This window comes from Uloborus diversus, chromosome 7 (assembly GCF_026930045.1).
Source record: "Uloborus diversus isolate 005 chromosome 7, Udiv.v.3.1, whole genome shotgun sequence".
Taxonomy (NCBI): domain Eukaryota; kingdom Metazoa; phylum Arthropoda; class Arachnida; order Araneae; family Uloboridae; genus Uloborus; species Uloborus diversus.
The window spans coordinates 102,923,774-102,948,138 of record NC_072737.1 but is presented as its reverse complement, the minus strand read 5'-3'; the positions used below and the strand labels follow the sequence as shown (position 1 = coordinate 102,948,138).

General features: G+C 32.7%; 1 protein-coding gene across 1 annotated transcript in view; it reads left to right on the top strand.

Annotated features, from left to right (window-relative positions):
• LOC129226054 (uncharacterized) overlaps window positions 1–24,365 on the top strand; it is a 49,580-nt gene that overhangs the window by 19,209 nt on the left and 6,006 nt on the right. The window contains exons 2-3 of the mRNA XM_054860635.1: window positions 9,178–9,239; window positions 17,351–17,461. Of these exons, the coding sequence (XP_054716610.1) occupies window positions 9,178–9,239; window positions 17,351–17,461 (173 nt within the window). The remainder of the gene's footprint in view (window positions 1–9,177; window positions 9,240–17,350; window positions 17,462–24,365) is intronic.

Sequence of the window (24,365 nt, the reverse complement as noted above, 5' to 3'; positions counted from 1 at the left end):
AAAGGCTTCAAAAAGAAAATTAGCTGAACTTGAGATTAATAAAAAGTATGAAATATTAAAATTAACTGAAAATGGAAAAAGTCAGAGAATATTAGCTGGCATATAAGGAATTTCTAAAACTAAAGTGTCTAATATAGTTAAAAACAAGGAAAAACTAACAAAATTACTTGAATAGTATTTTTAATTATTGTTTCACTTTCAATAATATTAAACAATGAAAATGAGTTGAACAGAAAGAGTAAGGGTGAATTCCTCAAAAAATGAATACATAGTGCAAGAAATGACAAAAAATAAAAAAAAAAGTATTACCGCCCTTTATAAGTTGACCACCTGTCTAAGTTGACCGCCAAAGTACTGCACCGTGAGTGGTCAACTTACACAGGTTTCACTGTACGTCGATTCCATCGGATTTGTCTTTTTATTTTGGAAGAGTTTAATTTCCGGAGGCACAAGTGCTTTGATACGAAACTAAATTATACCACCTAATGTACGATATCAATCGAACTTGTGAGAGGAATTTTCATCTCTCGGTTTAACATTCCCTGTTGCAATAAAACGAGATTTTTTTTATACTGACGCCAGCAACAAAAACGATGTCTCTGAGGAATTCCTCCAAACTTTTATCACACATTAACTTTAGATTAAAGTTAATCATCACAAGAAAAAAATGTGCAATTAAGTATAAAGGCATTTTAGTAAGATTAATTTTTGTGATACATACTAAGAATACTGTTTTCTACAAGTTTCGGGTAACAACATTTGCACATTGTTACTTGCCTGTGGAGTTGATTTTTTTTTCTGTAATAAAACGTGTTGCGGAAAAACCCATTTATGGAAAATATTCATAGATCTTGGTAAATAATAATCAAGGGCTCGAATTTTACTCGACAACACCTTTAAAAAAAATCTTCTCATTGTAGAATCCAAATAAGATGGGTCTATGAAAAATTGTGTATGTGTGTGCAGATAAATCGCTAAGGTTTATTTTCAAGGCGTGAAAATTCTCCTTCACATTTTTTAGATGAGCGAAATTCATTTTGAAGGAATGAAATATAGGAAAAAAGTGAAGACCAGGATAGAGATTAGATTCATAAAAAGCACTTCTTTGAGAATAAAATGGAGGATGTCACGGGAAGAAGACAAGTAAAATATTTTGAGTTTAAAAATTTAGAATATTCAACAGTTTGCATTAAAAAAAATAATGAACCATTCAAAAGTAATATTTTAAAAATTCTATTTCCCCCAAACTTTACATATTTATTAAAAAAGCAAGGCGAACAATACCTTTGACTAAATTTTTGTGGCGTATTTCGGACTTTCAATGCGTAGAATACTTGTAGGGGCGTTAAAAATATCTGTATGTGTGTGTGTGTGAGCATGTTTTCTTGGAGTTGAGTTGAATGGAATAAATAGGAGCAAAGCATTCATAAATTCCATTCAAAACTAAATAAAGTCTAATAACTTTTGTGTGGAAACGACGAATGTAAAACATTATTAAAGCGCAAATATTAAAAATATATTGTCATTATGACCAATTTTTAGTCTGCAATTTTCTTCCCAAGAGTCGATTTATATGGAAGTTATATAGCTATAGGTTTATACAGTATATCGTCTTTTTAATAGTTGAGACATCAATTATAATACTTCACAATGTAATTTGACTATGTAATTTTTAACCTACTTTCCCGTATGAGTAAAAGAAAAAAGAAAATATCATGAAAGATGGCTCAATGCATCTTAGAAAAATCTGGTACACACTTCTTCCACACCACTTCATTTGACGTCTATTAAATAATCGATTTTTTTTAATAACTCAAAAGAGTGGGTGCGTGCATGGGCGCCCATATACAAATTTTAAGGGGGGGGGGGCTCAGATATTTTCTCCATGGTTTAGCAGGATATTTTCCGCATAGAAACCGATTTCACTACAGATTAGAGTTATTAAAATTTTACATTTTTAGTAACTTATTCATTGAAGGCAGGAGAAGAAATGTTCTTACATTTTCGCAAAGAAAAAAGTACTAAAAGCAAGGAAGTTCTGATTTCTAAGGGGGGGGGGAGGGCTTGATCCCCTACTTGCTCCTTATATGGGCGCCCATGAGTGCGTGTACTCATGTACGAACGTTAGAAAATATACTTCTAAAGTGAATATCTTTTTATGCCATTTCCTAAACATATACTAAACATATAAAGAGTATGAAGAGCGTGGAGAGGTGTAGCACTGTGTTTAAGATTTTTTTCTTTCGTCTTGCGTCTTATGCTTTTTAATGTAAACTGTAACAAAGTCATTTTAATTTTGGTGTTATGCAGTTAGCTTTGACGCAAATTGTATAAACTAGTTGACAGAACTAAATGAAACTATTATCGACAGAAAGAATCTTATAAAAAAAAGTCCTAACAACTCGGAGAAATTTCTTTTCACTAAGAAGAAAGCCATAATAATTGAAAAGAAAATTTTAATCACAATCTCAATCAACTTTAATGAGAAAAACAAAGTCATAGTAACTACTAATAAGTCTAGTGAATAATGGAAAAAACCTGATGAACAAGGAGAAGTCCTATTGACTGAAAAGAAAGACCTAATAAATGAAGGAAAAATTATAATGACAATCCCAATATTTAAGCGAAAACATTTAATGATTGAAAGATAAATCTTAAAAGTTGGGAGGGAGGGGGGAATAAGATGAATCTTAATAACCAAGTGAAAAATCCTGTTAATTAATTCTAACAATTAAGAGGAAAATGCAAATGACTGCTAATGAATCTATTGATTAAGGGAAATATTCAAATAAGCAATAAAAAGTCCTCAAGATTCAGGAGAGAAATGGTTATTGGGAATTTTTATGGAAAAGAGTTAAGCCCCTAATTCACCACAAAATTACAAATTTTTCAATAAGAAAATCTTAGTTTCCAAAGATTGTCATAATTTTGTGCTTCGACTCTTGTTATTCTAATTTGCAAAAATAAGCGCGAATGATCTGTATTTTATGCTATACGCGAAGCATTTTGTGATGCAACATAGTCCTTCACTTCCAATACAATACATTTTACTTGTAGGTTTATTATCACGCAAAAATCTCTTATAGAACTTGAGTCAAAAATTTCCAAAATTCTTTTAAATAATCTCTTTTAACAATTTCTAGAAACCGAGAGTGATATGGATGCCTCACTTGCCAAATCGATTAACTCCATAAAACAAAAAGTTGAGAAAAGTGATGAAGAAGATGGTGTATCCATAGGAGTGAATGGGCCCTCGTGTTACATTTTTGCCATCACATGTTCAGAAAGTACTGAACCAAAACTTTACTAAAAATTCACATGCCAAGCATTGATAAAGCACTATTAAAGCGGAAATGAGGATTTTTTTAAAAAGTGGGTTAATCGATTTGGCAATTGAGGCATCCATATATGTAGTGAAATGAACTGGTATATGAATAACAAATTGAAATATTTATCAACTGAAGGCAGAAATTTCGCTAAGAATGCAGACAGAATTGGTGACCCGTTGCAAGCACTTGGATTGTATAAAGTAAAAAATTGATGGATGACAATTCCTAATAACTACCTCTCCTAAAATATAATAAGAACGTTTCATCAATATAACACGAAACTGTTTAGTACATGCATAGATTAGGGAAACTAGGGTTGACTTGACCCAATATTTGGTTTTTTATTTTCCTTTTTTTTATAAAAGAGAACGAAATAAAAAAAATACACGTAAATAGCTTGCTATTGCGCCCATCATTAATGCTAAAAATAATGGCATAATTCTACGTAGAAATGATACAAAAAATTTTATTCCTCAAGTCTGTTATATGGGTGAAAAGTCCTTAGGGCTAGTGAGACTTGACCCAGCACAGGGATGCATGGCCCCCTCATGAATGTAAGAAGAATCAATCATAGATATTGAAATTAAAAACGCAGGTTTGTAGTGTTTTTTGTTTAAATAAGTGATACTTGAAGTGAATATACAAAATGCTTATTCTTTAGGCGAAGTGTTACACACACACACACACACACACACACATATATATATATATATATATATATATATATATATATATATATATATATATATATATATATATATATATATATATATATATATATATATATATAACTCAAAGGTGACTGACTGACTGACATAGTGATCTATCAACGCACAGCCCAAACCACTGGACGGATCAGGCTGAAATTTGGCATGCAGGTAGATGTTATGACATAGTCATCCGCTAAGAAAAGATTTTGATAAATTCTACCCCCAAGGGGATAAAATAGGGGATGAAAGTTTGTTTACCGAAACACTCATGCAAAAACCGAGTCAAAGGGCAAAATGAAAATCAAAGTGAAAGCCTTGCTTGAATTAGTTACTCAAGTTTTATTTATTAGCGAATTGAAAATGGCAACAGATAAAATTTTAACGCATTAAAAGTTTCGGGCATATTTTGGATTGCATTTGCTTTGTTTCGGTTTAGTAGTTTTGGTTATAGACTCTGTATTTGGCATTTGTTGGGGACATTTCGATAATTGGGAATCGGACGCGGTCGTCTCCTTTTTGGCGTAAATAACTTTATTTTGGTAACCCTGTTGATTTATAGCAACCCTATGTCATTAGATGTTTCCGGTATAGCTTGACCACGAAGAGAAGGCGGGTGACCTTGAAGCAAAAACATCATTTGTATCGTTTGTAATAGGTTGATTGTTATTATTTTGTAATAAATAGGATTCGTGAGAACGACTCTTACTTTTAGGAGCTTTATGGCTGATTCTACCAATTACAAATGATACAAAATGAGGTTTCGCTTCAAGGTCATTCGCCTTCTCTTCGCGGTCAGGCTTTATCTTTGTTTAGCTTCGCAAAGAAAAATACCTCTCGATCAGGAGCTGGAGCCAAAAATTGACGCCAATGAAGAGAGATCGCCAGATTCCCAATTATCGAAATCTTCTCAATTTGTTTTGTTTTCGTTTGGTCTAAGTATAGGTTTTGACGGTTCGACTTTTTTAAAATGGCTAAAGAAAATCTGAACGTCATGGAGAAGTTGAAGAATGTACTGTCGTCCCTATTGTTGGTGATGGTGCATGTTTGTTTCGTGCTCTCTCTTATTTAATGTACGGAACACAAGATAGAGCGATGAAGGTGCGTTCAGAAACTGTCAGATATGTGGTTAATGACTGGAGCAAGTTTTCAATTATGACCCACGACAGAAATGGTAATAACTACCTAACACCTGACGAATATTTTGCTGATATGATGAAAAATGCTACTTATGGCGGACTTAGTGAGTTAATAGCAACAGGATTAATACTCCCGTTTTAAGTTTGAATGCTTAGTTACTACGGTTCAAGAATTCCTGTCTAAAGTTTATCCAGACAGTATTCATATACATGACAAGCCTATTCAATGGTTATGTGAGCGTGCCATACTTACTCCAAAGAACGATCGAGCAGCAATTATCAACGATATCCTGCTCATGTCGATTGAGGACGAAGAAAAGGTCTATACTTCGATTGATACTGTGGTTAATACAGATGACGCTATTAATTACCCTGTAGAATTTTTAAATTCATTGAAACCGCCAGGTTTGCCTTATCATAAGCTGCGTGTGGGCACTCCAATTATGCTGTTGCGAAATTTAAAACCACCAAAACTTTGTAACGGTACGAGACTGCAAGTGAAAGCGTTACATCGCAATATAGTGGAAGCCACTGTATTAACTGGGTGTGCGAAAGGGGAAACTGTATTGTCCGTTCTCGAAAGCGAAGACTACCACTCAGGACAGATTCCATTTCAAAAAGGGGTGATAGGTTGAGGATGGGCACTTACCGCTCGCAGTTGCTGTTTTTGAACACGTTATTTTACACCTTTTACTTCCGGGTTTCCCTCCCTATTTTGATAAATCACAGCAGACCTGACGCATGTGCAAATTGGCGCTAAGTCTCGGCTTAGGAAAACGAGCAGTATTTATACCACGAATCACATTAATACCGAATGATATCCCGTTCGAATTTAAACGATTACAGTTTCCCCTAAAAGTTTGCTTTGCCATGACAATAAACAAGTCTCAGGGACAAACTCCCAAATTTGCGGGTATTGACTTGAAAGAACATTGCTTCTCTCATAGACAGTTTTATGTTGCTTGCTTACGAGTAAGTTCACCCAGTAGCTTGATAGTTTTAGCGCCTAGTGACATATTAATTAAGAATATTATGTACAAAGAAGTTTTGTAGGCCCTATTTTTTTACACACGCTAAACATAAGTAAAGCCGCAAAAACTATACCTAATTAATAATAATACTTCTTAACGCGAGCGAAGCCGCGGACAAAAGCTATATATATACCCCCAGTATATATATATACTGGGCCACCCAGTATATATATATACTGGGTGGCCAAGCGGGTAATGTTTGAAACAAATGAAAAAATAAAAAACAAACAAGAGACATGAAAAGAATTTAATGACTTATATTGAAAGAACATATTGGGCTATTAATGATATAGAGGTTCGAAGTGACCGCCATCTTTAACAAGGACACAGCAGTTAGGCGGTTCTGCGGATCGGGTTTATCGGCAGCGAAAAACCGTCTGTGACCACAGTAGCGGTGACTGTAGCCATAGCTTTTTCATCGTCTTCCACCGATCCAGTACGTTTGAACTTGGCATACAGTCTACAGGGAATAGGATTTAAACACATTTTTCAGAACAAACATGGAAGCAAAAAGGAAAACATTTGTACTGTGAAACGCACAAAATGACTCACCTTTCCATAGTCCTTTTGTTTGGCCAATTCTTGTTGTGGAACTTCTCCTGCCATGCTCGTTTTTTGAACTGCCTTCACATTTTCATCACATCTGGCTATTTGTAGCACAATAAATACGCGAACTTCCGTCGAATATTTTTGTTCATTTTTAATAACGAGAATCACACGCTAAAGCGCACCGCACACTGAAGGAACATCACATTTACAATTGCCCACTCAACGGAGCATGCGCACCAAGTTTGGCTTCACTCACTTGCACCTAGCGCCATCTATTGGACTTTGTTTCAAACATTACCCGCTGGGCCACCCGGGATATATATATATATATATATATATATATATATATATATATATATATATATATATATATATAATTAATCATTCCATATCAGCAAGGAAATCAGAAGTCGAATTCAAAACTTTATCAGATCAGACCTTAGCAATATTTCAGTTATTTTACTAAGTAACAACTCATTGGGTTCAAAGATCATTAGTGTCTTTTAGTTTGTCAAATAAAAACAATTTTTTAGGCCAAAATATTATACAATAGTTATTCGTTAAAAAAAATTTAAATAAATTAAAAAAAAAAAATCAGGTCTTCATATTCACAATATACCAGTTATTACTTACATAAAATCAAATCTTTAGGCCTAAACCATAATATTTTATCCATTCAAAAATAAAAAATTCAATGAAAAAAGCACAAAATTAAACAAAACCATCAAATTAGTCTTTGAGTCAAGTTTCCGTCAAAGCTCTTTAGGTAGATTTTTTGTTTACCTTAAATTGTTAGCAACTTAAGATTAAAGTTACATAAAACTACTGAATCTCTATACTGTATATCTCTGTAAGCTATAAAAGGGACTGAAAACATGAACACTTTTAAAACTCATTTCCTTCAAAACTAGAGGTAAAAGTCTAAAAAATTCCAAACTGTTCAAACTTTGTTTTTGAGGTGCACTATCATTTACCACTGAATTTCTTGAAAAAGCTCTAATAATTCTGAAATGGCTTGCCCTTCAAAATACTGTTTTATGACTGGTCAACCAATAATAGGGCTAAAATTTTCCCTAAATATCCTTTTCATGGAAAAAATCCTCATGGGTCAAGCCTCCCTATGCGTCAAACTTCCCTAGTTTCCCCTAGACTGACAAAATTGCGATCTATTAATCAGGCAGGTTGTGGCGACACAAAATGTCATTCAATTGAGCAAACCAAAGGATAGTGAAGTCAAGTGAATTGAGTAACTTTTCACTATGTCAAGATAAAAAGAACAAGCGAGTCAGAAGCCCACGTTTTCTTAGCTATAGATGTGTGAACGACAGGGCCAGAATAAGGCATGGGCATGTGGAGTATGGGCACAGAGCACCAAATCTGCGGAAAAGTTTTAAATGGCACTTAAAATTGGAAATTTTCATATTGCACTATAGCAAGAAGTAAATATTAAGCCTGAAAAAAAAATTCTCTTAAAATTTTAATTTCTTTCGCCTCCACTCCAAGTTTCATTCAAAACCACTCCAAGTTTAGTCGATATTTACTTAGTCTATATCACAGATAATTTTGATATTTACGGCTTACTGCAATGGGCAAAGTTTGACGATATCTTATATTATGTGTAATTACCGTATACTACAGGGTGGGGCGCGGGAACTTCCTCTTTTGAAAATGAAACAAAATTTTTTTACATATCTATGTAAAACTTCTTTATTAATATCTTTTTCCTGTCACACATAATGGGAGATTATGCTTTACACTATTTTGAAAACACTATCTTGTAAGCGTTGCCTTCCATTGTCAATACACTGATTCAGTCGAACTCGGAAGTTTTGGTCAATTCTTTGTAGCATGTCGACCGGTATATTTGCCGTTTCGGCTCGGATGCGGTTCTTCAGGTGCTCCAGGGTTCGTGGACGATCTTTATAAACCCGCGACTTCATATAACCTCACAGGAAATATGCACAGGGGGCTAAATCAGACGAGCGTGCAGGCCAGTTGCCCACTCTCCATTCGGCAGTAAAAGGGCGATGCTGTCGACTCTAGTCTCGACGAAAGCATGATGTAACAATATTTCCTATTCAAATCTTTCCGTTGAGCCTCTTCCCACCACTATGTGGTACTCCACACTTTTTGCGCTAGAAATTCAAAAAAGGAAGTTCCCGCGCCCCACCCTGTGTAACACTTCTACTTTTTAAATGAATGCAATTGTAAAATAATGCACCGCCAAATTTAGCATGGCTGTGTTAACACACGCATAGGAAAATATTTTGTTGCTTCGCTATATACAGTGTATCAGTACAGCTTTTACAGACTTTAAGGGCAGATAGGACAGTACAGTACACCTAGGCAGGGGCTTGCTATTAATCATGAAAGTTCATGAAAATAAAATAAAACTCATTATTCACTTGTTTTCTCATTGCAGATCTGTCCAGACCTCAGCTTGAAAAATTCATGGACTGCGGTAAAGATGGGTTTTCTTCAGAGGTACATCCGACTGTTTCAACTATTTTCTAAACACCACAAAAATACTTTTTTTGCAAAAAAATGTATTTAAAGGTTTTAAATCTTGGTTTTGGGTACTTAGAGATGACGTGACAGCTTAGGCTTTTATTAATTACTTTTACTTTTCTTTCAAAATAAAATATTTTACTTCAATTTTTAAAATTTCGATATCAAACAATTTCTCTCAATTATCTAGAAAACAACAGTAGCAGAATAAATCAAAATCCTCAATAACAGTAATCTTTTCGAAAATCTGAACGCATCTGTCTCTATGCCTGTATGTCAGGACATCCGGACCTTTTATGTTAATTAGCTATGTTAATTAGCGTCACAGAGATCCGGACAGAGAGACTTTCAGCTTTATTATTAGTAAAGATTTAATAAAAACATAAAAGTTATATGTTGTTGTAATCTATGGAGTAGGGCAATTCATATGATATCACTGAAATTTTCAAAGTTATTGTAGTCAACTTTTAACCGAGTTTCAAAAACTGAAAATATTTCAGTTTTATTCTCATAATTAAGCATTTTATTTTTTAATCTCAATCCTTAAGGAATGTATTAGTTTTGCTGAAATTAATACCCCATAATATGCTAAGTATCATAAAAGAAATACATTACTTTTGAAGTTGTATTTTAATTCCTTTGTCTTCAAAATCAGTTTTAAACTTAGTGATATTTTGTAAAATGATGATTTTCCCCTTCACATAGACACAAAAATTCAAGTGAGGGAAAATTCAGACAATTTTAAAATTTTGCAAGAATATAGAGCTGTGTTTCTACTATTTGCTTGAAGAAACTTGAAATTGGTTTTCGATTTTCTAACTTAAAATAAAATTCAGAAAAATAGCATTTTCTTTGTGTTTTAAGTGATATTACAAAAATTCAAAGAACTAGATAGAAGACTAAATGATGCAAAAGCACGTATATCTAACATTTATTTCAATTTTTGAAATATTTACTGGTGTAATGTGAATTTTATAAAAAAAATTGCGAATAAAATTTATGTATCAAGTAATAATGATAATAATAATAACGTCAATAAATGCATCAAAAGAAATGTTTTTTTTTCTTTTTTTGTTCTCCACAAAAAAAAAATTTCAATCTGGCAAAAAATTTGTGGCTCATTTTTTGTAGGAAAGTTCATTTAAAGATATTAACAGCACTTTAATTAATATATTTCAAGTAATTTCAGACAAACATCAACTTTAATAGGACATGTGTATTACGGTGACGATCCATGTGGTTTCCGTAACTTAATAAGAAAATCACTTACCTGAAAAGATATCGATGCATAAAATCAATGAGTAGAAAAACAGTACGTAGGCACGAATAGTTGCTATATATATGTAGCAAACAAATGAAATTATTAATGTTGGATTTGGGTCTGGTTATATCTCTAAATTCTTTCTCTTCATACATATGTTCCTTTTACTGATGACTGAGATAAATGTAAGAAGGATTTAGGCGCTCAATTGTTAATCGAGATGAAATGATGGTAATTTAATATCTCCAAGACAGCTATGGGTACTTCAATAAATTGTTATTTAACTGACTTTCAAGATTGATAAGTTTTACTGATAAACAAAAACAAAAAAAAAAAAAAAAACTAGTTGTGATTGTAGCACGCAGAAGAAGAAAGTATTTCTTCCTTTTATTTTTAATATCATTTATTTTTATTTTAAATATTTATCCTTTTGTTTCAAAGAACGTCGCAGCAGGACGGTTAAAATAAATGGGTGTACTTCGTCAAATATACTTATTCATGGATGAAACAAATTTCCTCAAATTCATAGCCCAATTTCAAATGCTATTGAGAATTAGACGAGATGGTCCTCTGCCTTAATCTTTAAACTCAGTATGTTCTTTAAGTCATGCTGATATGATAGGTTTTCTAAAAATTATAGAGTTATTTTTTCCTATATCACGTATAAAGAGGAAAATTCAACATAATAATTAAGAAAACATTTCAGCAAGTACTTCATAAACATACTTTTTAGAAAATGAAACACGAAAGCAATGGTTAAGTCTTGCTAAACTTACAATAAAAAGCCGTAACTAATGAAATTTTACCTCAGTTCAAGTAACTCTAGTAACAAAAATAAGCTGATATCAATGATTAAAATTTGGTATTATGTAAAAGATCCTTCAATATGCTACTTAAAAAAATCGAGCAAATTAAGAGCATTCCCTCATGTTCAAACAAACATCTAAAATAAAGGAAAAAATGAAAATGTCGGAAATTTTTGATCTTTTAAAGTACGATTTCGTCATCAAGGAATTCAAAAGCAATTACTAAATTAGAGCAGATAGTTAGTTATATATAGTTTTTCAATCTGAATCATTTTTACTGTTATTTTTTCATTAAAAGAGCTAGAAGAGTTGAAGTAAATTGGCAAGTTTTCAATCTTTGTTAATATATCAGATTCCAAAAAAAAAAAAAAAACCCTCCGAATAAATTTTATTTTGCTCTTTTCTAATAGAGATTTGTTTATAGAATGTGGAAATATTTATTTTTTAAGTGTACGTTTATAACTTTTGGAGTTATTAAGTCACAAACTGGATGCCATGAACTCTGAAAATTTAGGCTTAGCGTAAGCATCAACTTCTAATTTCAATAACAAAGCAACAAACCATTTTTAAACTTCCATACTTTGCATTCCCTCATAGATATGCATGGTTTTCCTAAATAAATATTTTCACTGCAATCTGCGACGTGTCAGCCATGGCTGATTTGCTCATTTCTCATGGAATGCCCCAACTACAACATTGACTAGTGTTGAAAAATGGCTGTTTTTTGTAACATCATACAGGTGCATATGTTCAAACAAAAACAAGTGGTGAAAACAGTTTTTGAAAGTTGGATTTTTAAAATCCACTTAATCACGTAATCAGTCACGAAAAACATTAAAAGTTCTTTGAGCAAAGCATTTGATTTAATAATTTTAAAAACATTCATTCAGCTGCATTATAGAAGAAAAAATATTCCTGCACTGAAAATTCGCAGTGATAGTCATTTAAATTGGATTATGAGCAATCCATACGTCAAGAAAGTACCAATTGCTGTAAGAATAGTGCTCCTTGTAAAAGATATGATTTCACAACCAGACAGAACTATCACCGGCTTATTTTTCACGCATTCCAAGAACTGGTGGTAGGCTGTTTCCAAACTGCTCTCACTTATGCACGTCCTGTCGTAAAGAATCCGAACTCTGCACTGCATCAAATTCATCGTAATGGGCACTTGTGACGCGCAAGAAATTGTGGCGAAAATGGACACCACCGAAGTCAAAAATACAAACAGATTCTCAGCAATTACAGGACCTGTTATTCTCTCTGGAGGATACAACAAAGCAGAGGCCAGGATGGTAAAGCTGGAAGCAGAGTGGGTGAGGATGAGTAGGAATACTGGTACCGAAAAAGCACACTGAAATTGATCCAATGTCCTGCCTATGCTAGAATACTGTTGCAGTATCAGCAGTACTTGATCCTGCTGAGGAACCGACACTAAGCGTAGCAGCACACCAAGTCTGCGACTGCATCCGCTGATGAGTCTACAGAAGCGTACACACAATAAACAATAGACAAACGTTACAATGGTAGTGAATATAGGGTCTGAAATGCACGTCGTTACGTTCTTGGTAAACAAGTAGACATTAACTGGGAGGGTGAAATTCTGGATGGAATACCCATACGTGAAGAATAAATAGTAGTGGTCAGTGTCATATCTATTCATCACAAAAACCGACAAAGCAGAGTGGGAAATGGGTATTAATACCAAAGCACAGGCTAGTAAAAAGTTAACAACTCTTCTTTCCTTTGGGATATTGAAGAATCGTCCATCACATATTTCATAGAGCTTTTCCAATAGCTTCCGAATGCGTTTTCTGCGGAAAAACAGAGTATACCAGAGAACGATAGCTAGTGTATTGCTAATAATAAAAGACAGAACGACTTGGCATTCTGAAGTCTTCCCCTTCAAATCAGCGAAAGACATCAACCAGTAATCAACATAAGCCAAATGAAGAAAAAATGGGAATATCTGATTCAGTATCCGATAGTTTGGCGATTTATTCGTAGAACAAGATTTGCGAGTATAGTCAATTCCAAATGTTATAAGTAGTTTGAAAATTAATCCGTGTTTTTTAGCATGATCGAAACATTTAGAGGGTTTGTAGTTCTTGTTCTGACCTATTTGGAGGTGAGGAGGCTTAGTTTTGTGCAACAACTTCATCGTGCTTAGTGTTTTAAGTAGCCTCGTTACCTGATGTTGGTTCGAAGTTTATTTTTTGAAAACGAAGAATCCAAAACTTTAAACTAAGACTAAATAATACAGGAAATCCATGCATAAAATCATCATTTCAGTGCAATTTGTCAGTGTCCGAGGTTTATTGTTGTCGACAATATTTTACGTATTATTCATAGTAAGTTCCGCACGAACTAAGCGAACAAACATTTCATAAATGACTTCTCGTCGGTTCAAAGTATTAGTTGCTGTATTAATGATCACAACAACATGCGTTTAACCCATATTTTGATCCAACTTGTCAATGCTCTGTGTTCACAGCTACGACAGTATTTCTTTGCGCATTATTCATATTTCATAGTTTCATTTACAAACTAGATAAAATACATTTTAAAAATGAATTCGTGTTGATTCTAAGTACAAGTAGTATTGGTGATCATAACAACAGTGTTTTAATCCATACTCATGTGAGATGGAAAAAACTCAATTAGTTTTAAGCTCCAATATCAGTTATGCATTAAATAGTTTTGATTTTCAGTATATTTCCAAAACTTTTCCTTCTTTGTTTAAGTTTACCAGAAAAGAGCTTAATTTTTCTTTAAACCTAGAAAAGGATGGCTCTACTATCAGATTTTCATCAATACAGTAGTCAAGAAAGACAAGTCGTTCTTCAACATGACCATTTTTGAAAAAACAATAGCTTATGCTACTTTTGCCGCTTCGAAAAATATAGCTTTGACTCATTCCCCAATGTATATCTACTTATACACACTAATGTTCCATCTTTTCAGATTGAGTGTGACGGAAATGATCAAAGCTTTTAACGATATAAAGCAATGTAGAACCATGTGTACAGACAAAACTACATGGTACAAGGAGTTTGGGTAATCCAATGCAAATAAGGAAAAAGTTACTACGAGAATATTTCTTTTTAGTAACAACAGACGCGTCAATAAAATGTTCTCAATAATCGATTCTACAACCTGGCAATGATTTTCAAATTTGGGTTTAATAATTAATTTTCCCCTATAAACTTTCCAGTCTTTGGTGAACTTATAGGTTGATGAACAACTTTCACAGTAATATTTTTTATTTGTGACAAGATGATTTTTGATCAATGGACCCTTATATCACTTTGACCGAAAATTATAAGAAAATTAATTGATCCGAAATCCAAACTGCATGGTCAAGATCGAGATTCCTACAGCGAGATACCCACAGAGATGATTTAAAAAGTTTTTTGGAAAACTTATGTACGCGAACTATTCTTGACAAGATATTGATAATCGATGAGCTTAGATCGCCATCGTGCAATACTCATTTTTCGCATAAAAGTTTAATTAAAAGGCGAATTGATTAAATAACATCATACTAGATTTTTAGTAATGGTAAACAAATTTGACATTTTGCAAATAAGTTCGAATTATGAACAACTAATGAATAATTCAAATTTTTTAAAAGCCAGAAATAGAAATCTTGGTTTTACTGTGAATTATCGTCGTATCCTGCAAAGGAAGAAAGAAGTTCGTCCTTCGCGTTCAATACCACTAGGCACTACAATACCACTAAACATTTTTGGATTTGATGCACATTTGTGAATTCAAAATGAATTTGCTCCAATCCTCCAGAACAATCCTCCAACAGTCCTCCAAAAACATAATCTAAATGTGAACCTATGTTGAAGAACAACTTGCCTCTTTTTATTACTGAATTGATGAAAATCTGATTAGTAGAGCCAACGTTTTTCAGGTTTTTAGACAAATTGAGCTCTTATCTGGTAAACTTAAACAAAGAAAAAGTTTTGGAAATATACTGAAAATAAAAATCATTTAATGCCAAACTAATTGTTTAGTCAATCTCGCATGAATATGGATAAAAATACTGTTGTTTCGTTCAGGGCTGCGGAGTCGGAAGAAAAATGGCCGATTCCGGCTTTTTTACTTATTTATTTATTTTTTCAATTCTCCCCTCCCCCACTCATGGGAAACTCCCCTTTAATGTTTAACAAATCGCTGTTGATCAAATCCTGTGCTTTCATTTTTTGAAAGCTGTAACTTGAGATTAAAAAAAAAAAAAACTTTTTTGCTAAGTCAAAAAACTTTTCTTGAGAGGGGGCGATCCCTCCCCTTCCCGGGTGACACCCATCTGGTGGGTAACACCTCAACTTAATTTCAGAGTTTATAAAAATTGAAATACTTTAAATCTGAAAAAAATTCCCAATAATAAATCTTAAATTTCATCTTAAAATTTTCAACGAAAATATTGCACTATATTGCGGGGAGAGCGTACATGTACGTCTGGAGTAAATTTTACACAAAATACGGCAGCATACAGCTTTGTACGAATAGCTTTTACTATACCTACATTTCTTGGCTCAATTTTTAATTTTAATTTTATTTGCAGCTTTAGAACTAACTTTAATATAAAAATTTTAGGATTAACGGATTAGCTACAATTATTGAGTGTTGTAACCAGGTACTGAGTTTATTTTGTACTTTTTAGTGATAACCAAGCTTTCTCAGATAAAGTCTAGATTTAAAAAAAAAAAAAATCTATATTTTATCGGATCTTTTGAATTTGCGCTTTCGTGCCAACACTTATTTGAATTTACCAAGCACCCTCAGAAGTTTCCCGACTTGCTCAAGCGACACATACATTCCTTTTACTATTTTATAACTGAGATCGAGGATAAATAAAATAAAAAATAAAAAATATCAAATATCAAATATAAAATAATATAATATAATATAATATAATATAAAATAAAATAAAATAAAATAAAATAAAATAAAATATATATATATATATATATATATATATATATATATATATATATATATATATATATTTATAACGACTCCAACAAGAATTCATTTTAAAAAATAAGTATTTTCATCTATATATATAGTTCATATATGGAACAATGTGTTGTGAACAATTCGCAAAGACTTGCTGTCGCAGCAATGAAGAAGAACATTGACAAATTGGATCAAAAGCAAGTTGTTTTGATCATTTCAAAATAAATCTATTAAAGAATTTTCGACGACAAGACGATTTTGTTTGAAAAAAAAATCTTGTTGATTTAATGTTTCTAAAACCATGTCAGTTAAGTCTAAGGAATTGTAATGAAATACATGATTTTATGATTCATCGACTGAGCTAAAGAAAATTTTTATCATAACTTGATTCAGCAAATAAGGTCTTGTAATTAAACTAAGCTAAAATGCGCAATGACACAACTTACTAAGAACGTAAAATCTGTCAGTGAATTAGTTGTAAAATTTGAGGCAGTATGAATATGACCACGAATATTAATTCTGTGAATGAGCTAGCATTGAAATAAAAAAAACGATAAAGATAAAAATATAATATTAAAACAAAATGGCGAAAAATAATATTTACATGTCTTTTAGGGCTGTAAATGGACATCTTTTATCTGCTGAAAAAATGATTCCTTGTAACCCTGAAACAAGTTTTTTTTTCCCTAAGTTTTTTTAATGTTTAGTACCACGATTCATCAATGAATAATTATTCAGTAAATGAACATTGATATGTGTGTTAAACAGTTCATTGAAGATCAAATTCAACAAAGGAACCATTGCTGAAATACGTAGCAATAATATCAAATATGCTTAAATGTCCAGTTTATTGGATGATTTGGAAAATAATCAGCATTTACGTTACAAGGCAAAGCTTTCCCAAACAGGTCTCTCGAAGTGAACAATTTGAGTAATAATAATTATCACCCAAATTATTGAGAAATTATATCACTCAATTATTGAGAACCTACGTATAGAACTAATAAAACTGAAACCTCTTGACACCAAACTTTTTTTCTTTTTTTTAGGCTTCCAGCGGATGGGTTACGTGTAAAGAAGGAATTTTAGGTTTTACTGATATGAATGGCACAGACACCCATGCTATTCTATACATGTGCGAACAAAACAGGACAAGAGAGGTAAGCGAATGTTTTAGTTATTTTTTCAAAGCCAAATAATAATATCCAAACTAATCATAAAACTAATTTGCTTCCAAAAAAATTCATTTTTGTATTTTTGTGAGATGAGAAAGAACTGTTTTTTAACCCATTTTACATCGGTTATACTTACTCTTAAATTCCGTTTTAACGAAGTCTATTACACCGAAAATATCGTTTGAGCGAAGATTTTGGTGTTTTCCAACCCAAATTACATCGAAACAATGTCAACATTCATAGTATTGGTATAAAGAAATTCGTTACAGCGAAATAATTTCGTTGGTCCCTTGAAATTCATTAAAATGGGATTTAATCCCTGCATCGGATTGATTCTGTCCTATGAATAACACACGAGCACTTAAGCAGAGTTCCATTTTCAGCAACTCATATTATCGTTAGATACAGTGGCATTTGGTACATGGTATTAAAATCATGGCATTTTTATTGATATGGGCATCTGCAACTCTCATTTAAAAGACAGATAACTTTACCTTTGTTAACTATTTGATGTATTTTTAATAACTCAAGAAATAGATGCGTATACTCATGTATGCTTTTTCGAAGTAATACTTCTTTCATTCATATTTTTTGTCAATGATAAAAATATTTTAAATATAGAATTTTACCACTTCAAATTTAAAGATTCGATGTTTTAGTTAGCATCCGGGTTGTGTCAGTATTGAATCCAAAACGCGGTTCTTCAAATATCTCGAAAACTCATTTCTGCAGATGCTGCCTTTTACCTGCCCACGCCAAAACAGTATTAATATTGAATTCAAATATTTCATGTAATATCTTTGCTTTGTAGTTAAACTTTTTTTTTTTGAAGTTTTTATATTCCATTACTACTTTCACTTCATATTACGTTGCTTGGATTTTAGCCGTTTAGTCGCTTATCTTGAGGTATTAACATCAATTTATTTTTCTCAGTTTCATCGACAAGACTATAATCTTCTTCTGCCTAGGCTATAATCTAGCAGTAGACCTATCCCTTTAGAAAATGGCAGCTATACAACGTCGTGACTGGGAAAGGCCAATGTCCCCAGGAGTTTGAAAAGCCTATGTGCTTATAAGTCATCTTAAGTTGTAAAATAAACACTGAATTTTCAAAAGCGGAGTCTGAATTGAATAAACCTATTATTTTCTACTTAATTTAGACTAGGTTTTCGCGAAGATGAAGCTTTTGTTGTGCAAGGCGCATTTCCTGAGCTTTTGTCGTTTTGTCTGTCAGCGATGCCTCGAAAATTCTTCAGCTAATTAAACTAAATTAGAAGTTAAAAGGGTTAGCTCGAAAAGACTTGGAAAGTAGTTATACGAGTTTGGAGTATGGAAAGAAGCCTTATGTGGAGTAAATAATCTTGCAAGGGTTTATAGAAGAAAGGACAGACATATGAAAGGAATTTTCTTTCAAAAGGAAATGAAAATGATTGATGAAAATGCATACCACAAGGTACGTTTTAGGAAGTCGGAAGTTCAGTTTGGGACATCTATTATTTAAATGCATTTTAGAAAAGAGAAAGGATAAAAGTTTAGAGAAAAGAGATAGATATTTCTTTCCTCGACCTTTTTCTTTATCTCTATCTTTCTATTTGCTATAATATTAATGGAATGCGGAATGCAGTAAAATTTCGTAATGTCGTTAAAATGAAAAATGGTTAAGTAAAATTTTAAACGCATTAGTTTCACAACATTCAATAGTTTTTTCAAAACCACATTAAAACACATATTTATGCTATCGGTTAAGAAGAATTAAGTGGAATTTTGGTTTTTTGAATAAGAAAAATGAGATTTCATAATAAAGTCAGTTACCTTTTTAAAAATTGAATAATCTCTATCGACAAAAGGCATTTTCCATCGTCACTTTAGACATATTCTGCACATTCTGTTGAAGATTCTCCGTAAACAAGGACATTTGCTATAATTTCTTTTTAGACACTGTCTACCAACACCCCTAAGAATTTAAAAACAGGTGAGGTTAGTTTATAATACTTTCCTAGCGATGCTTTTTTGAGTTAAATCGCTAAATGCAGTTTAAAGATCTCGAATTATTTGAAAAATGTCTTGGTCTTTTTCTCTTAAACGAAATGACACCCCAAGCATTTGTCACCTCTACTAATAATAAAGCAGAAAGTTTGTCTGCATGTCTGTTTCGTGCATAGGTGTAGACCTTTCGGCTAGTTTTCATGAAATTTGGCACAAAATTAGTTTGTAGCATGGAGGCTTGCACCTCGAAATATTTTTTCGAAGCTTCGATTTTGTAGTTTTTGTACTCCGATTTTAGCTCATTTTTCACATAAACTAGATAATATGAGCGAAAATATTTAATGCACATTCTAAAAAATTAGGCCATTCGAAAGCTTAGAATTTTCTACATTAGATAAAGTTTGTACGAAGTTTCTCCGAGCATTAGGAGAGCTGCAAGAATTGTTTTTAGAAAACCGGAATCCGAGGCTAAAAACAAGCCTAACGATTCTAAATGATTAAGATCAAACATAAAATAAAAAATTAAAGATGGATGAAATTTATTTCCGCAACTAAAATTAACCATTTGTTTGGTTGCCATGTTCACGTTTTTCAGTGTTTCTTTGGTTGTTTTATTTCATTTTTTTTCTTATCATCAAACAAAATGTATTTTGTTTTTTAGCGATCCAAGCATCTGAAACCTTTTGTCTTATTGAAAAAGAATTAAATTAGATATTCGGAACTCCAGCGCTCGAATACGCTACCTTGCGGTGATTTACAAAACTGCAAATGAAACTAAAACATTGCCACGTTGCGTTCCACGTGTGTCTGTTGACGTAAACACAGGCAGTTTGTTCTGAGTATTTATTAACGCAATCGATGTGTCTTAGTTTGCTTTCAGCTACAGAAATTAATTCGTCCCTTAGTAGTATTCTCGAGCTTCTCAAAATAATGTTAGTTTTCATTATTTCCTTAATAATTGGTGAAAGCGAAAATTCTGGATTAACAAACTTGGATAACGTTATACAAGGTAAAATTTTTTATTGTTTTGTATGAATTTGTAAGAATATGGGTTTTTTTTAAATCTTAAATTAAACTTACCATATTTTACAGCAGCATTTAGTTGAAATGGACAGTATGCAAAATATTTTCTTGAATATATTATCGTAGAACAAAATGAATAACCGAGAAAGAATTTAGTTTATTCCTTTTATTCTCAGCTGAAAGGTTTTGCCAAATTTGTTTAGGGTTATAGTTTTAGTATAGCATGAGCAAAGTAGCCTTGGCGAGATTTCGCGTTTTTAGTTAAACCATTTTTAATTTTTATCATGAGTGGAATAAAATGGTAGTAAGATTACAGAATTCGATAAGTGAAAAGAAATAATGGTCAATCAACTGAAAAGAAAATTACCACCATATATCCGTGAGAATTTTGTTGATGATTTGCATAACATGACACAATTAAATCGTAACTCAGAAATTAGAAAAATCGAAACAGAAAGTTTTTAAATTAACCGATTCGGGAATTCGAGAGAAATAACTCAGCTACAAATGGAAAGCAATAAGCGCTAGCCAAGCAAGGCAAAAAAGTATCATCTTCTTTCGATAACAATTTGTAATGTCATATTGAATTTTCTAGCATTAATTGTTATTCTTGTCAGGCCACAATTATTATTTAGTTTTATCAAGAATTGATAAATATCGAATTCAACATCGTGGAAATAGCTGCTTAGAACTACGAACTACGTAGTTTGCATTAATCTTTGACGTTTAGTAATGCTTCTTGAATTCTCATTTCTTTCTACGTGGGCCAGAATATCCACAAGACTTTGAAAATTAATTTTAAAAGAATAAAGCGAAACAATCATACGTACGAACAAAAATCACAACACTTTTAGCATTTTCTTCTTTACCATGTGCGTTTGTTTTAGTTTTCAATTCCGCCATTAGACAGTGACTTCAGTGCCCCCTATAGTTCGTTGGAGTTGCGAATATCTGTATAAATAAAAAATACTTGCAGATACCCATATACGTATTTATTAATGCATTTATGTGATTACGTATATTATACGTGCCTATTCGAGTATATGGGTATGCATACGCATATACTCGTATATTTAGCTCCGTTTACTGTAAAAACAATACATATTAAGTGAAATTAATATTTAATTTATATCTGCCTTATACTTAAAGATTAGGTGACTTTAGAAGAACAATGTTCGTTAAGCCTAATATTATGACCACTTTACCCCATCTTACTTAAATTACTGTAAAAAATTATCCAAAACAGATTCAGCTAACTGCTAATGAGTAAGAGTTCTTGAGACATGTAAGAAGCTTCCTGTGCAGTCAATCTATTCATAATTCTAGCAAACAAAATTTCCCAAGGAAGTTAAAAGAGGTATTTAGATTTTAAAATTTTTCATATTCCACAAAATATTTTTTTTAACCAACTAACAGTTTGCCAGTTGCAAAATTTTGTATTCAAAATATAGTTTCTAACCGTCCTACTCTAAAATAAAATTTTCACATTCATCCGAACATTTATTTCCGAACTATAGCCATTTATTTGACGTATGACCACTTTACCCCATTGACCACTTTCCCCTACCAGACTCTACCATTTATTCTTTACCTGTGATGTTCCACCGTTGCTATGCGGCGAAGTGTTGCCAAACAAAACGAGGAAATCCTTTTAAAGGCAGCTGCTTTAAAACGGTATGATTACACCTTCTCAAAAAAAAAAAAGAAGAAAAATATCAAACAGTATTTTTACTAGAATTTTAATTGGATCTATTGCAAACTACGATCTTTGTCACAAAAGTTGTTTCTTTGTAAAGTTCTTCTAATTAGGGATTCCGAATTATACGAGATATCCTAATTAGACTATTCCGGCCATTTTATGAGCGGCGAAAAAGCAATTATCATTAATTGAACTGCTTTTTTAGAGAAATAAACGGGAAAATTCTTATTCAAATCTTAAATGAAAAATCTCAATTTGTAGTTCAATATTCATTCCGAAAGCTAACAAAAGAAAGAAAAAAAAAGAACTTAACATGAATAAAGAAATTAAGTGGGAAAAACCTGCACAGACGTAAATGTAGAGGAAATTTCATTTTCAACGAATCTTACAATATACTTACGTACGTAATGACAACTTTTTACTTTTTAAAAATTCGTAATCATTATTTTTGCTGAACAGGAAAGTTAGTAAATAAGAATCTACGTTAATGATTGGGCATAGAAATCCTGAAACTCCAGAAAATAACAATAGCAGGTCCAGTTTCTTGTTTTGGAAAGAGGAATAGAAAAAAAGTACATACATGGTATGGTAGGAGTGGGGGGGGGGAGTGTAATAATTGGACTAAATAGGTAATAATTTTTCGAAATGTTAGTACCTAAAATGCAACTTTGCACGATTTTTGGCCAGAATAAAGAGGAAGGGACAGGACCATCATTTAGGGAGCGGTAATTCTATCCCCCCCCTTCCCCGAGACTTTGAAAAAATAATGTTTTTACATAAAAGTGGACTTTTTTTTTTGTTTTGTTTTTCGATAAAGTATGCATTGAGTGTTCACTCTTTGCTTCTCCCCTAAAAAGAAAACTGGAAAGCCTGGGAAGGGACTCACCATACTATGAGAATATATTTTTTTCTCCAACGCAATTTAATTTTAGAACTTAAATTATTCAGATTTATTATTATTCCACTTAAATAGTGTATTTTACATTTTATCTTCAATGATTCAACAACCTGTTTCAGCATTTCTAAACTCGGCAAAGATCCGGATAAATGGGGATTGGATAAACGAGGTATCACTGTAGCTTCAGTTACAGACAAAGGGGTCCCCGAAAATACATTGCGAAGCCCGAAATCTGTGAACACACCACTTAGTATATCAGCAAAATTCAGACCTTACCATATGGGTCAACACAAACAACCACAACCAGCCGTAAAATCGAAAGAAGGATATATAGTTGAGTTTAAACATGAAATCTCTCTCTCTTTTTTTTTTTTTTAATATTTTTTTAATTTTACATTTGTGGATCGCATTGCCAAATTTGTTCTCGGACAGTGCGACGCGATATCATCCGACTAAGAGTTCTATTCTTAGGACTTCATTGAATCTGGACATCTTTCTCGCGGCTCCTTCGAGTAAACAGGATCCGGAAAGTGCAGGACTATTTTTAGCCAATCCGGGAGAGCTCCAGCGTCGACGGCCTTCCACTCAAAACCTAGGAAAATAGAGCTGTTCTATTTCAAGACCGCCGTGCAGTCATATTTCTTCTAAATAAAATGACGCGGAAGGATTAAAAATGTCTTTCGGAATTAGAAGAAAATGTAGTTACGGTTACCTGATTAAGCCGTAAAAATATGGATGAAAATGAATTCTTTATTTTGAAGCCATATATCCTTACATATAACGCTCATATATAAAACGCTTACATATGGTTGACTTACGCGTTAAAAGGACTCATCGGAAATGGCACTTTTGGAATTCCTCGACCCAATATCAAACACTTTAGTACGCCGCTTCATCGAAAAATAAGACTAAAATGCAGAACACGATAAAAATGTTTTTGAAGTGAAACTTTTTGTTCGAGGACTGAAATTCTGATCCGCAAGCTTTTTGTGCGACGAAGGTGACATAGTGTTCACCCCTAATAAAATCACTGGATTATAAACTCAGCCGCTTTTTAAAATCAAATCTGGAAGAACAGAATCATTGCAAAACCAAAATATGTTAAAACCATCCTTTATAAAATCACTATCGCCGTTTTCTAAAATCAAACTTTTGGATATCATACGTAAAAAATTGTTAAAGAAGCACCAAGAAGTGAAGGAATCGGTCTTAGAAGATGAGGAAATCCCAAAGTCAAATTTGCCTCTTCAATAGCTGTCAGAGAAGCGCTTGATAATGTACGA